Here is a 16,047-nt window from a genome sequence, read left to right on the forward strand (position 1 = left end):
AAAGAATCAAAGTAAAAAGATTTGAAAAAACATTTGAAATGTCCCCCGCGAAGAAAACAATCTGCTTCCACTTCGAAGACGAGCGTGAAAAGCAGGTTTTTATTTTATTTCTCTCGGAGGCTGCCGCTGATGGTGAGGGATGAAGCGCTGCAAAATGATGGAGAGAGGAGGTCTGGTTGCCAGGGCGATAGCAGATGCAGGATGTTGCACGCTGGTGATGTGAAAAAAAAGTAAACTAGGATACTGCAAAAGCCTTACGAAGCATCATTTAACTGTTAAAATAGAAAAACAAACATAGACCATAAACCGATTTCAGACGACCTGGTGTTCTCTGCTCAGAGAGGAGAGGAGAGGAGAACCTGCTCTGGGAGAAGAAGTTGGAGACAAAAGCTGTTCAGGATTTCAGCTTGTTTTCTAATCGCACCTTTCTCCCTCAACTTTGGACACTGCACGATGAGGGCGGCGGAGAAGAAGCTCCTATTTGCCAGGTTCCCCGGATCCACTGCCCCTCTACCGCCCCCCGCCTCGGCAAGAGCGGCAGGCAGCAGCGTCAAGTGAGTCTGAGCCAACCAGGAGAACGGAAGGAAGGTTTGAAGGACTTCCAAAATAAAGGCAACTAATTTCTCTCTAATAAACTTGAACCAGGATTAAAACATTTCAAGACTGCAATGAGGCAAATAGAATCAGACAATTAAAATAACACCCAGCAACGATAGGCTTATCAGATGACCAAGCAATACCAATAAATAAAAAATAAAATAGATAAATAAATAAGTGAATGAATGAATGAATAAATAAAGAAATTAATAAAAAATGCTGTTAAAGTATTTATAATAAGCTTCCTTAAAATTATTTAAGTTTTGAGAAGAGATTTAAACCGGAAGAGGGGACTGTGTCTGGCTCAAAACAATCCCTGAGGATCTGAGACACTGAACACAAGTGAAAATGAATTTTGTTTCAAGATCTGTCCAGGAGTTGTTCCTAACTTGGGACGGCCAAATGCCCTGTGATACTTTCAGGCATTCTGAGAAAATCAGGGGTATCTCTTAATAAAATATTTTATTTTGAAATCCATGTCCTTAAGTTATGTTTATTCTACTGTGGATGACTTGACAGTGATCTGACACTGACAGAGTGCAGACCTTCATCAGTGTGCTCTGCTTCACTCCACTTCACAAGTCTCTGTGCTCAAAATAGCAGCATCCTCTCTGTCTGTGGCTGCCATCACACTTCTGGAAAATTATATTAATCTATACGATAAGCTTTAAATGGCACTCCTGTACCATATTGTTATGTGTGTCTGTGTGTGTGTGTGAGGCGTCCTGTCCCCTTTAGATATTTCAGAAAATAACTGTCAGAATATTTTAGATTCAATTGAAACATGGGTTGTAAAGTCTGGTGACGAGATAAGGTTTTCATCTGGTTTTTACAGGAATGGAAACTTCCAGTCTGGATTTTATTGAAGGACCTAGACATGCAAACTTCACATGACTTGATCTGAGGTAAAAATGTGATTCATTCAGACTCAAAAAATACTGAAAGACTTTCAGTTCAACTTGTGATGGTGTGTGTTTTCCCCTGGACTTCAGTTTTATGACTTACAGGGCTTAAAGAGGAGACAGAGCAGATGTGCAGTCCAGAGTTTCAGTTGTGTACCTACTTAAAGGTCACATGGAGAGCCTCCAAGTGGCTTCTTCACACACACACACACACACACACTGCACACACTGCACACAGTTTTGTTTTGGGAATAGCTGTCACAAAAGAGTTTCATTGACCAACTAGGATGACTGATATTTACTGCTGTGGGGTATTTACAAGTCAGTTTCTGGAAGCATCCTGCTATACTTCCTTTTTTCTCAGTATGTCCCTGAAACCACTGTCAACTGACACGTCATTTACACTGATTTCCAGTCTACTAAATTCATTAATGATATTGTTAAAGTTAAATTAAAGACCATTAGGAGAACAATCTTGACCCTTAGCTGGCGGGTTAGCTACGTATATGTGTGAGAAGTCATCGCTCCACTTTGTCCGGAGAAAAGCAGTTGGCATGAGCACATGTTCACTGATACAGTGGCTCAGTTTGTAAAGGGTGTTTGGAGATCAGAGGGTACGTGGCTTCATGGTCTGCAGACGGGATGAGGTGGTTGCTCTGTGTTTTGTCTTAATGGCCTTGATGAAATGAGGGCTAAAATTAACCAAGGGGCACACATGCCTTCCCATGACCCCTTGGTGTGAGAGCCAAGTAAGACAGGAATGTGCACTAACGAGAGCAGTGACAGACAATGTCCTACAGACAAAGAGCGTTGGCCGCAACACTGGATGATACATGTGAGTTTGTGGGACCTGCTGCAGCATCCCACTGATCATTTCCTCATAGAAGCCCTAAAAAGTCAAACATTTAAGTTTTACCTTCACCAAGATCATTATAAGTTCAGTGCCATTGGGCTTTTTGTTTGTATGTTAGTCAGCAGGATATCTTCAACTTGAAATTCGTATTAAAAAATTGTGTGACGTCACAACAAGTGGCTGATCCAGGAAAAATCAAAAGGGCTTACAAGATGGAGCATTTTCTCATCGATTACTTTACTTACTTTAATGAAAAAAAACTAAAGTGTGATTAGGGCTGCAACAAACAATAATTTTCATTATCCAGTCCTCTTGTTTTCTAAATGAACTTTGAATAAAATTGATCCATAAAATGTCAACAAATAGTAAAAGCCACAGCCACTGTTTCCTCAAGTTTAAGGTGCCGTCTTCGTATAGCTTGCTTTATCTAAACAGCAGTCCAAACCCCAAATATATCCAGCTCACTGTCACATAAGATAAACAAAAGTAGCAAATCCTAACAGTTGAGAAGATTGAACTGGCCAGTGTGTGGCATTGAAAGGCTGCAGATTCTTTCTCTGTCAAACAATGAATCAAGCAGTCATTTCAGCTTCATCATACTTTGATGCAGGCTCAGATCAGAGGTAGGTATGTGTATTCTGGTATGTTGAAGTTATTTTCTGGATCCAGAAAGCATCATCAGAATTCATTTGATGACACAAAATTATGTTGAAAACATTACTTTTATATTTAAGGGTATTTGCGCCATGCATGCACTTCCTGGAAGTGCATGCATGGCGCATGGTGCATTTCACCAAAAAGTGTTGCTATTTTCCAAGAGGACTGGGAAACTGTGTGTGTGATCATGTTTTCTATAGCTTGCATGACAGCTGTTGTCACCTGGCACTAGCTGTGTAAAGATAATGAGCTTGAAAATGCCCATCTCCTTTGGCCTCTTCCCGGTCCTGTGGAACAACACTGGACGGGAAAGTGTTTCACAGTCAGACGTCAGGGCCCAAGTTTTATCTGCCTGGAATTCCTTTAGCTCAGGGTCGCCTTCACTGCAGACCCGAGTCCCTCCATTCCTCTGATAAGAGCCAGGCAAAACAGATACATACTGTACTGTACACGCACTCAGTCACACTTCAATACACACATCACACATATCATCCCAAAGACAAAAAGAGGACAATAGTGGAAGAACACCTACAGAGCCATCAGCGTTGTCTGAAGTTTGCATACATGCTCTTAAATATCCCAGAGGAGAGGAAAATTCTTTTCTTTGTTCGGCCCGAGCTCAGTTTAACATCAATATGACATTTTGGCCATTTTCTCATACTTCTCATGTTCAGCTCCTGAAAGATTACAGTCCGATCCTTATTCAAGACCTTAAAATGTTTACGTTTTTGCTCTCATTGCACTGATCTTGTCTGAAATAATCAGCTCTTAAGATAATACTACTAATACTAAGAAGGTGATTTAAATCTGATTAGAAAAGACTATTGTGAGCAGCATTTTTTTTCCTCTGGGATGTTCTTCATGATGACTTAAATACAAGTGTTTAGTTTTAAAGACTAATGCCATGTTTACATGCTGGTGGAAAGCTTTGATATCCTGTACTTCCATTTTGGATCTTTAAAGGCACTGAAATCACTTTCATGTATAAGGCTATATTGAGGAGGACTTCTGATGGCAGTATGTTTTCTTTACTTACTTTTTGAAAGACAAAAAAGAGAGACCATAATCTTGAGCACTTATTGCTGCTGAGCAAGTGCTCTGAGCTCAAATTATGTTGTACGTCTGTACATCATGTTGTTAATCCGTTATATAACTACACTTGTATCAAATGTATTATTGCCTTCATTTAACTTAGAGCAGTGTCCCCAGGACCAAGACTGGAAACCACTGGCCTACAAAAAAAATAAACAAAACTCATTCACCAATATGTACATTCAATACAGCTTTTGCTTGCTTGGCTGTGAAGAACATTCCTCCAATGAAAGTGATGCAGAACAAAACCCAGAGTCCTTGTTTCCTTGATTCATTTATTTTGAATCACTTCAGAGAGTGATCTCTTGATGTTCAATATAAACACAAATGAGGAGGAAAAAAATTGGAACTATCCTTTAACCAGTAAAACTAACCTAATTGAAGTCCAAAGTATGTGAAGGATAGAATGAATTAAGCCCCTGGATTACTATCCCTTGAAATGTTTAATTCAGCTCACTTCTATAATCTTTTTGAAGAGGTGACATTATGGGACTTTTGGTAAACTTGACGGCAGGTGTTTGAACGCCCAGTGCAGGTTTTAATCTGCATCTCAGGCAACACTATTTCTGACCACAGTTATCTCTCTCTGCACATATACAGTAACACTTACGATGAACCATGATATTACAGGAAGTGAACCCATCTGCTCAGCAGTACGGCCTGGCTGACAGGCAGAAACAATCAGCTATGATGAATAGTGTCTGTCTGCTGCTGTCATTCCTCCAGTACCCCACAGTTAACTGTCAGCACGTATAACACTCATGTCAGTGACATGAACGCTAATATACTGTATATATGTGAATCAAAAGCAAAGGAACAGGACTACCAACATATAAACTTGGAAAGCTCATTAGAAAGGTGAACAAAGCAAGAGGCATCAACTCTAACAAACAAAATGTTTTATTGGTGTTAAGGTAACATATCGTAATAGCATGTAGCATTGGTCCAAACTAATTCACATCTGCAGGATTCAGCAAAAAAAAGCAGGATTCGGCTGTGTCTTTGCTACAATACACAGGAGTCACCTAGCATTTACATAAAAAAAAAAAAAACAAGCAAATTCAGAATAAAACAGATTGGATACAAGAAAGGGCTGCATGTTATTAGGAGAAAAGGGAGCAGGGGTTGAGTGACAGGGGTGGAAGTTGTGGAGGGGAGAAGGTGGGAGGCACATGGGAACACAAATACACAGCGTGTCCTTGGCGACGAGCACAGCGACAGCCAGCTCTGGCGTAGCACCAGTCTCGTTAGCGGCAGGGCCTGTCAGCACAGCTTCAGTCAGCGGGGCTTCCGACCAAGCTGAAGGCTCGAATTATAGAGTCCTTTCCTTTCTACCTCGGCGTCTTGCATTTCAAAATAAAAAAGACAAGAGCATCTGGTGCAGGGTTATGTTTTGGGATTTGTCGGAGGTTATCTCCACGGCACTCTCTGCTGTGTGTCTGCTATCATTCAAACACTACTCAATTTGATTTTGGTTGGTGGATTAAGTGGAGGCTGGAGGGCAAAGGCCATGTCAGCCTCCAAACACCTCCTCCACACCTCCAGCCTGGCTCTGTCCCTATCTGTCCCTTGGCTAGATAAGTGGGCATGGCCCTGACACGTTCTTGTGTCAAAAAACGATGATGGGCTTTTCAGATTCATGAGGACACCACCAGCTGGGTGTGTGATGAGCAGAGGATGCAGAAGAATGCAGGTGAAGTAGTATCAGTAAAGGCTCATATACTGTATGTGTCTGGAAACTAGATCCCAGTGTCTACAGATCACCGACTGGTTCTGTAGTCAAAGGCAGCCATAGCAGGTTGTTTGGCCACTCAGTGAGGTTGCGGGTTGTAACATGTGAACACCGACGAGACTGAGTTTGACAACTGAACTCCCAACACAGCTTCACCCAACTCCAATCTGACCACACATCTAATAAGCCACCAGTGAGGCAGGAATGCACTAACAGAAAACATCTGTGCCAAGACTTTAACATAAGAAACCACACACAAACAGAGGTGACTGCGACAACAAAGGAATTAAATGTAAAATAGCACCAGACAAGGTGAAAAACCAGCCCAAATTACCTGTGGTTCTGCCAAAAGCTGCTCTAATATACTATCATTCCCTGCCTAAATCCAAATCTGATGCCTTTCAAAGAGCGCCCAACTCCCTCTTGCCACATTTCACGTACACGTAACCACACGTCAACCTCCACCACCCTACATATTAGCTGAACACATTCGCTACGTTTCAAGGCCTCCTCTATAGCAGCTAGTCTGAAACAATGCTAAAAATCTACCAATGAAAATGAAAATGAATCAGGTTATCAGTAATTTTCAGCAGTTTATACTGGAACAGGCTACATACTGGTTAAAATGACCAATCTCTTGGTGGCTCTGTACAAAAGCTAACCATGGAATTTTTTTGGCAGAAATTCTAATGAAGGAGTCTAAGCATATTTAATTGTTACGTCATGGTTGTATGGAAATAAACATATTAGCCTACGGATGATGATGAAAAGAGAGAAAAATGAAATGAGGTGATGGCTCTCAAGTGGGTTTCGAAGCAAACATGTTGCAATCATCATTCACATTCCTCCGTTCATGACTGAGGACAAGTTGGGTAAAACTTTAAGGAAGATCTTTGTGTTCAGTTGTTGATTCCTTAATGATCTGAAAAGAAAAAAAGATCAGAGTTAAAAATAGAAAAAAGGACAAATCTCTGGTGAGTTCTTGCTGCATATGGCATCAGGTGCGCTGGGAGACAGTGAATGTGTGCGAAAACCTGCAGAAAGGCTCAATATTGCCCTCCAGAGGGAATGAGTGTAATGTGCAGATTGGCCTGCTTCAGTGTGTGTCCGTTTAACTGGGACTTTTTTGTAAAAGCACACACCTCCCCATCTCTGGTCTCCACAGTTCGAACCAGAATGCTTCTCTTCACATGGGCCTCTGGGGTTTTAGTGTCCAGATTGGTTTCTAAATGATGAATAGAGGGAGAAAGAGGAGGGACAGTGAGGGGGGCAGTTCAAGAAATACAAGTATATTAATCTCTGGATGACAGGAAATGCTGGAGAAGAGAGTGAGAAGAGAGAAGAGAGTGGAAGGACATGCAACAAAGGTTCCCATGTGAACCACTGAGGTTGTGGATGATGGTACCCCAGCCCTTTGGCCACCAGCGTACCCCATCCCCAAAACTTCCAATGAATAATATTCATGGTGCCCCATTTATTGAAATGTGCTGAGCAAAAACAGCGAAATCAGCAAAGGGAAGAGAATATGGTGATATTTGATACTGGCCTCTAAACTGCAGGTTGGAAAAGCTCTGAACTGGGATGGTGATCCTGGAGGAACAGAGAAGGGACAAGAATATTTAGTGTCTTGTTTACATTTGTTGGTTGTGCCACCACCCAACCAGTCAGCCAAGCTCCAGCTCACCTGCTCTCCTCTCCCTCCAGCAGCTTCCTGTAGGTGGCGATCTCGATGTCCAGGGCTAGCTTGACGTTGAGAAGGTCCTGGTACTCCTGCAGGTGTCTCGCCATCTCTTCCTTCAGCGCCTGGATCTCCTCCTCCAGATGGTTCACTGTATCCTGGTAACCAGTAGTCTCCATGGTGAAGCGGTCCTCCATCTCCCGGAGCTGGCGTTCCAGAGACTCGTTCTGAAAGAGGAGGGGAAGACACAGACAGAGTTATGAACTATGCAGCTACAGACGCAGTATGAACACAGACATCTAATGTAGCAGACTGAGGCTTCATTTTAATGTTCTACTCAGATTATTTTTATGCTGCCAATACTAACACCATTAGTTTTACTACTTTTGTTACCGCTGCTTGCACTTCCTGCTGATTCTACTGTCTGCTACTATAAATCTACATCTGCTACTATAAATCCGCTAATAGTAGCTTAACTTATAAAGCCAACACAACAAAACATGTCAGTATCCTCACACTGTCAATGTGAAAGAATAGTCTCCTTCGACTTAGATTCCTCCTGTGTGAATGGTGTGTAAGTGGGTGAATGCGGCTATACAAGTACAGACCATTTACCACTTACAATGCTGTCTGGCTTCACAGTAATGTTTCACAAAGTGTTGTCTGTGGTTATGTGGACTTACTGTCCCGCGCATAGCTTCAAGATCACAATTCACCACTTGGATCTGACGGCGGTATTCATTGGCCTCCTGTTTGGCCTGACGCAGGGCTTCATTGTTTCGATTGGCTGCGTCTGTCAGGTCAGCAAACTGTGTACAAAGGAAAACAGTCCAACAGTCTCTAAGCATGTGTGATGTCCTTTGCTGTGTATCCCAGTCTCCTCACAAGGACACTCAAAGCTACATCTAATGTCATTTGGATGTGCATTACCCTATTTGTCAGTACGACACACTTCATGAAAGGCATAACTCTGACCTTGGATCGGTACCACTCCTCAGTCTCCTGCATGTTTGAAGTTGCCATGGTTTCATACTGGACCCTGATGTCTCTCAGAGCAGCAGTCAGGTCTGGTTTGGACACATCCAGGTCAACATGCACCTGCTGGGCCATGATCTGCTCCTGTAACTCACGCAGCTCCTGAGAGGAGGAGGGGTAGCGGAAGAAATGGAGAAATATACACAGTCAATGAGGTGGTTAAATGTGGTTAAAGAAAGTTAAAGTGATAGTTAAAGTTGCTTTTTTCCTTTTACCTCTTTCTTTCAACTTCTTTCTTACCTCATCATGAGTCTTCTTAAGGAAGTTGATCTCATCCTGCTGGGCATCGATCCTCCTCTCTAACTGAACACGATTTAAAGACGCCTCATCCACATCCTATGCAAAGAATGATGCATTCAGCCCTACTGAATGTATGAATTGCTTAGATCACAAATTTAGAGAAATATCTGCAAAATTACCTGTCTGAAGGAATTCAAATTGTTCTCTGCATCCTGTCGGAGGCCAATCTCATCTTGCAACCTGAGAAAGATGACATTAATCTTTAATTTTTAGTTTTGCCCTGCTTTCACTGACAGTTCTGGTTTTTATGCCTGTTCCTTTAAGGCACAACATCAATAAGAGACAAACAAGCATGCAGTTTTTTTGCAATTCAAATGAGACCTTCATGTATAAGAAGAGTGAGGCTACTGTATGGGGACTGAAAATGTATCTCAAGCATTTTGATCAGATTTTCACTGCAAGCCTCAGTGCTGCACCCCGTGCTTCAGGGGACGACTGGGGCTCAGCTGAAAGAGCAGCTTACGCATCATTACACATCCACTCCAATCTAACAGCCAGCGGCCTTTCCCACGGGATTGAGCTCATACACACACACACATACACACACAATCCATGTGTGCACACACAGCCTCACATGCAGACACACCACCCTGCAATCCATCTGCCATACATACAGAGGCATGGAAACATAAATGCCCGGACATGAGGCAACATCTGTACAGCTTCACGCCGAGTTTGCTGAATGTAGTGGTTCAAGAAGAGCAGCAGGAATCACAAAAGTGACCTTTGACCCTCTCAGCCAAGGACATCGCTATCTCTCTGAGGTCTCTCGGGGTATTAGCAGCTGTGTGGTAATCAGAGGGTAGAGAGGGCTGTGAAGAAGACTTTTCCAACTGCTGAGATTTTCAACTGCTTATTCTCCCAGCTAAATTAAATTATGCATTCATGCCAAGTGTGCACCTCAGCTAAAACATGCTGGATATGCAACTGCAGTAAATCAGTGTTTTAGAGTAACAAGGGACAAGAGAACATCTGCCTGGCTGTCTGCTTCCTTTGTGAAGAGCTACCATTGTGTGTGCCTCATTCCTCCACACTCACTCAATAGCAGCGAGGGGTTCAGTCAGGATCAAGTTTGTAAAGAGGGATCCAGGAGTAAAGCTTGGGCAGGGCACAGCGGTCTGCATTCCAACGAATAAGAGACAAATCTACATATAAATGCATTCGTAATTAAAAAAACGAACCTGTCTTATTTTGCTCTGAAAGACCTCAAATCTTGGCAAACTGAATTTTATTTCTTGTCCTGATATCTAACAAAATCCCAAAGTAACATAAAAACAAAGCTTTAATCCTAGTGCGACTTTGAAAAAAAAGATGCATAGAAGAAGTAAAATAGTGAGTAAACTCCAGTCCCCTCCATCTGTTATCTTTTTGTTAGCTAATTTAAATATTAAACTTAAGCATCCCAATGAAGTTATCCATCAGCATGTTTTATACTTCATTCTATTTTAGTCTACTTTCATTGTACACGTTGGTTTTTTAGCCGTTGAACGGATTTGTTTTCCAACAAAACTTCCAATAAGTTTTACAAGTCCCAGGTGTGACAAAACTACATTTTCATCATCAGAAAGTTCAAGCAAATGTGCAAAAGTCTGGGATTTTGGCACATCTTACATTATGCCTGTCACTCTATCAATCTTTTCAAAGGATAAGAGCAAAAGAGACATAACAGGGTGCAGTCCCACCCAGCTTCCACCTACCTCTGCTTGAGCGTAGTCAGATCTGTAGCCAGGTTGTCCCTCTCTATCTCCAGCCGAGCTTTGCCAGCACTGAGGCCGTCTACCTGCCTGCGCAGCTCTCTCAGCTCCTCCTGGTAGATGTCCCCCAGGCGGCTGGGCTCCCTTCCCTTCATCTGGTTCAACTCAGCCACCAACAGTTTGTTCTGTTGCTCCAACAGGCGCACCTTCTCTATGTAGCTAGCAAAACGGTCATTCAGGCCCATCATCTCCATCTTCTCATTGGTGCGTGTCTCCTTGTACTGGGCCTTCATCATGGAGTCAGCTGAGAAGTCCAGACGGTCCACAGGGCTCCCCAGGAGCAGGGCCGTGTTGGTTGAGCCCAAGGAGAGCCGGGATATTGGGCTAGAGTGGGTAAAGTTGCGAGGGGTGCCATGCCAGGAGAGGCGGCTGGAAGAATGACTCCCAACCCTGATCCCTGTGCTGCTTGAGCCCTGAGGCCCAAAACGCTTCCTGTATGAGGACTGGTATCTTTGACTCTCCATGATGGGGAATGAAGCTCACTCAGGGTACAAGCAGGGCTTTTATAGAGGCAGGCAAACCCCCCCAAGTCCAAAGTAGAGAGGCCACAGGGTGCGGCAGAGAAATGGGAGGGTGGCAGGCAGTGAATGGGACAAAAAGGGGAGAGCGAAGGGGTGGTTTATATGACACTCAAAGAGCTGTGTGCCAGGGATTGTCCGTGCTCGTCCACTCAACTACAAATGTCTCTTGGCTTTCTCCCTCTCACCCCCTCTCCTTCCCTTCTCCCTGGCCTCTGACTCACTCTCTCTCTCTCTAACTTTCATCCCTTTTTGTCCTTCTCTCTTTCTTTCTGTTCCAGCTGAATGAAAAGGAATGTGTGTGACAGGGTCTAGCCACCAATTCAACCTGACCACACATGCTCTCTCACAAAACCAGAAACAGAAAGGGATGGAGCTGTCGGGAAGAGATGCTCACTCTCTAATTGGAGAAAGTAACAGCAGATTGACGTTGATGAAGCAGATAAAATAGATCAGAACAAGTGAAAAATTCAATCTATTGGTGTGTTGCACATATAAGTTAGTAAGCCTGCATTATTCTAAGTGGAATACACTTTGGGTGCTTTAGGACAGATCCTGATCACAGTTTGTGGCACAGTTACATGCAAGGACATAAATGAATATTTTTATTTAGTAGCACCTTCTTATTCTAATGGGAATACTTTATTGTGGAATTAGGTTACTCTGTGTTTATATAGGTTTTTGCAATTATGCCATATTAATGTCAAGTCAATTACTCAATGATTCAATTATTTTTTAGTTTTTTATTTATTCTTTATAAAAATGTATTAGCCACCAAAATGTGGTAGTATTCGACCAGGCGTTCAGCAACAAAACTTTTCATGCACCTTGTTGAGGATTCGTTAACAATTGTCATTATCACAAATGTCCCTGATCATGGTACTGAATGAAATGATGTCATGCTGCAATTTGTGAGCCAAACATTTAGTACAGTTGTGTATTGTTTGAACATAATACACTTTGTGGCAGTGCGTGTCAAGTTAAATGTATTCTGTGTCACAAAAAAAAGTCAGACAGAAGCAAATTATGATAATTAAAACATCATTAGAATAAGATTACCGTTATTAGTCGCACTTGGAGCAAAACGCTTAACACTTTCTTTGCCCTTCTTCAGCAAAACACTGGTGAGCATTTCAAAAGTGCATTTTGTGTTATGAAAAGTTCTTTAAATATCATTAAAGTATTATTAAAATATATTCTGTGATATCAAAAGTGATGTGACTTCATCAAACTGTGTGTTGTTTTCACATCATGCATATTACAAACCTTAATTTCATGTCACACAAAAGAATTTTATGCACAAAATGAAGCTTGTGCCACTTGGCACCTTGTAACATGATGTGTGTCATAGTGAGTGTCAGCAAAGAAGCACCAGAGCTGGTGACCAGGAACATATAGTCGGCTTTAATTTGGTCATGCTCTTTGCTACAATCATCAAAAAAATAACACTGACAAAACAACACGAAAAATAACTGTATATCTACAATTGTTTGACCACTGTGCTGAAGGAGCAAATGCACACTTTTGTTATAGCAAACAGAATGTAGCCAAGACTCCAGTGAGCCTGCAGGACTCTGGGGTGTTCACTGTGTTCAGGTTATTAGACGTCCTGCTGGCACCAAAGACAGATGGATGGTGGAGACGAGGACAAGTGGCTCACAGGGAGGGAGGGAGCGGGGACTGCAGACCTAATGTGAACTCCAGGAGGACTAACAGAGGCTGCATTACAAAACCATTTTCATCCATTACCTTGGCAACAACAAGGCTGGCTACGTCAGTACACTTCAGCTGATCTTTTTCTGACTTGTTTTTGAAGACGACGGAATTTATGGAGATGAGGTTGTGACTTAGTTTTCTTATTCACTACAAACTAACTAGCTTATTCATTGCAAGAACTGGATACTATGACAACCTTTCAAAGTAGTTTGAGGTTGTCAGACAAGTGGAAAACATAGCTGAAAACATCAATAAATGTGAGTTGTGAGTTGAATAATAAAGACTGTGTATAAAAAAATACAACCCATACATACATCTTTTTTGTACCACCTGTCAGTTCATGAAATAAATCAAAACTTAATTTCACTTTTTTATTGATCTGTCACTGGCTCATTTTACTTTTCAACTCCATTATTTTGCTACTTTTTGTCGCCAGAAATGAATGGAAACCAATGGTTGCCTGGTAGTGAGAAACAGCAGGAAAAACACATAAAGAAAAAATAAATATCAAAAACTGTATAACACGTCACCATTACTTGTCGTTAGGAAGACCGAGCTTGAAGAAACAGTGGTATAATTATTTAACGGTGGTGTTGCTACAGGTAGTAAAACCACAAGACACAAGAAACAGTGGTATAATTATTTAACGGTGGTGTTGCTACAGGTAGTAAAACCACAACAGCAGTGGGACATAAAGGACCTCTTTGTTACTGGGTCATAAAATCACAGCGAGTGGAAACCAGTGGTACTGGGAGACAGTGAATAAAGCCCCGTATGACTCTATTATCTGGACCCTGAGTGTTGTTGCTGTAAAGGAAGAAAAACATCAACACGGTGTCTTGAATTCCAATTGGTCTCTGTTAATAGAGGTTAAACGAGATGGCACACTGTAAGTCTGGCAAAGATTTGTTGATTTAAAAGTCTCTATCGCTAAGGATTCATTTGCATCATTAGGGTGACACTAATTGTTTCGTCTCATTGGATTTTTTAGACAATGGCGGCCGTTGCCTCAGATCTGGTCACTGAGGTAATATGTCCTGAAGATTAAACATCCACAGAGAGGGAGAAGAAAGGGGTGGTGCAGACCTCTCCCTCTCCTCCCTCCCTGCTGCTGGAGTCACTTAAAGGCCAAGTCAAACAGCTGATTCATGTGTCCAACATGAGGAGACCATTTCATTTGCAGGACTTACAAAGAAAAAGAGTGCAGGGCAGAATGTTAATGCTGCTGGACTCAGACTGATCTTAGGCCAAGGAAACATGGCTGCCAGCTAAGTTTGACTTCGTAATATTCAACGTTGGTTTTGTGCTCTGGCATTTTACACCAGAATCCCCAGTGTGAACCTCCCTGCTACCATCCCTCAGCCTCACTGATGGCTGAATGTACATGGCCACATACCAAACTGAATCCTGACTAACCAGCTGGAAACACAACTGTCTGACGGGATGTATATTAAATGCAGGGGACCTGAATCCAGAATAGTAACTCCTGGTTCAAACACTGACTTACTGAAACACTTTTCACTTGTTACTTTTTCCACCATGAATTCTTGTGCTGATTGAAACAAGATTAATTTCAACCATCTGTGTTAGTCCTCATCAGTGAGAGAATGTACCCATCGCAATAGCCTGAGGCTGCTACACTAACTGGAACGGCTCAAAAAAAACAATTTGTTGATTTTGGAGTAAAAACAGACAAAATAATGGAAGAAAGCAGAAAAGGTACACCTTCACAAAAAGACCTGATGCCAAAAACTTGAATTGATCAGCCTTTGGAGAGAAAGTGTTCCATGGTTTCCTCTTTGAGAAACAGATGCAAGTTTAGGATCCAGGAGTGAAAAGATCCCCTCAGTCATTTGAATATGAGAAAATGAACAAGGAAACGGCAGGTTCGGAATGTGAGTTACAGTTTATGTTTAAGCCTCCATGTAGTCCTGGATTAACTCTGCAGGACACTGCTTCAGTCGAGTCAGGGCCTCATTACATCTAGGAAGTAGTCCCAGATTTGCCTCAGAAATCCATTTTGAGTTAATCTGGTTTCATTTAAGTCTAAATCTAACTTTGTTCTCTGTCTGGGAAGCTGACCTTGAATGTGTGCAGTCCTCAAATGAAGGACATGAAATTTCTTTTATTCTTGCACATCCTTGTGTCCAGTGATGGATGTAAAAGAGAATCCACCTCAAATAAAAGTCATGAATTCGAAGTGTCATTTAGATTCAAGGACAGTAGTATAATCAGCAGAATATACTTTGAGGATCAAACATAAAAGTATTTCTTGTACAAAATAACCTAAAGTGCTGTTCCGTCATTAATAATGTATTATGTACTTTTATTATTTTTGATGTATTAACACAAGGGCAGCATTTTAATGGTGCTGTTGGTGGATATCATTTTAAATGCTGTTGTTCTGTTGGGTAGTTTAATCCAATCCAACAATGCATTAGTTGTTTTGAATGTAAAATCTCATGTGCAAAGTAATTCAAACTCTCAGTACAGTATTTCCTCCTGGAATTTAGTGCTTCACTAATAATGCAAATTTGTTGCTCATTTGTGCTGCTGACTCTCTGGACTTCTCAGGTGCGATTTCCAAACATGACGTGATGGTGAATGAACAATTAGATGCTCGTGTAATACTGAACCAGCAAGGCCTCATGGGAATGAGCTATGATGAAAATCAGGGGGGCTTAACTGGGACAGACGAGCCGGCTGTACGACTTAGCACCACCGAGCCCAAACAGAGTGCAGCCACAAAGAGGGCTGGTTGAGAGCTGGTTCAGGCCCGAAGCTCCAGTCTGCCTGTCAGCAGGAATGCTGGGGGCCTAGATGTACCACACAGAGAGAAGTGCATACCACCCCACACAAACACACCACATAACAAGCACAGCACACAGATATAAACCCAGACTGTACACTGTTTAAATGTAGATACACGTACCGATGGTCATCAGATCTTTAAATCTGACCAATCATATGCTAGGAATGAGAGAATATCATAATACTAAGAGTCTACAGCCATGCTAACTGCTCTGTGAGGCTGTACTTAACAGCAGTGGTGCTTTGAGCTAAATTCTAACATCAGCATGCTAACATTCAATGCTAACATACTGATATTTAGCAGGTATAATGTTTAACATGTTCTCACGCTTAGGTTAGCATCTTAGCAGGCAATTAACACAGAGCGCAGCTGAGGCTGATGGGAATGTCATTGGGTTTGCA

At 42.0% G+C, this 16,047-nt stretch overlaps 2 protein-coding genes across 2 annotated transcripts in view; one reads left to right on the top strand and one right to left on the bottom strand.

Annotated features, from left to right (window-relative positions):
• The window catches only part of LOC139217353 (pyruvate dehydrogenase (acetyl-transferring) kinase isozyme 2, mitochondrial-like), a 188,728-nt gene that overhangs the window by 120,925 nt on the left and 51,756 nt on the right, over window positions 1-16,047 (top strand). The window lies entirely within an intron of this gene.
• On the bottom strand, window positions 6,714-11,064 carry gfap (glial fibrillary acidic protein). Its single transcript, XM_070848500.1, has 9 exons — window positions 10,544-11,064; window positions 8,966-9,026; window positions 8,787-8,882; window positions 8,487-8,648; window positions 8,195-8,320; window positions 7,518-7,738; window positions 7,380-7,423; window positions 6,976-7,058; window positions 6,714-6,755 (listed from the first exon to the last, which is right to left on the bottom strand). The coding sequence occupies exons 1-9, from the start codon at window positions 11,062-11,064 to the stop codon at window positions 6,714-6,716; spliced, it is 1,356 nt and encodes a 451-aa protein (XP_070704601.1).

The sequence above is a fragment of the Pempheris klunzingeri genome, chromosome 17, assembly GCF_042242105.1.
Source record: "Pempheris klunzingeri isolate RE-2024b chromosome 17, fPemKlu1.hap1, whole genome shotgun sequence".
In the NCBI taxonomy this organism is placed as follows: domain Eukaryota; kingdom Metazoa; phylum Chordata; class Actinopteri; order Acropomatiformes; family Pempheridae; genus Pempheris; species Pempheris klunzingeri.

Coding starts and splice junctions, on each gene's coding strand:
- gfap (XM_070848500.1), bottom strand. CDS start 11,064: ATGGAGAGTCAAAGATACCAGTCCTCATACAGGAAGCGTTTTGGGCCT. Junction 8,649..8,786: donor TTAAGAAGACTCATGATGAG/GTAAGAAAGAAG, acceptor TCCTCCTCTCAG/GAGCTGCGTGAGTTACAGGA. Junction 7,424..7,517: donor CTGGAGGGAGAGGAGAGCAG/GTGAGCTGGAGC, acceptor CTGTTCCTCCAG/GATCACCATCCCAGTTCAGA.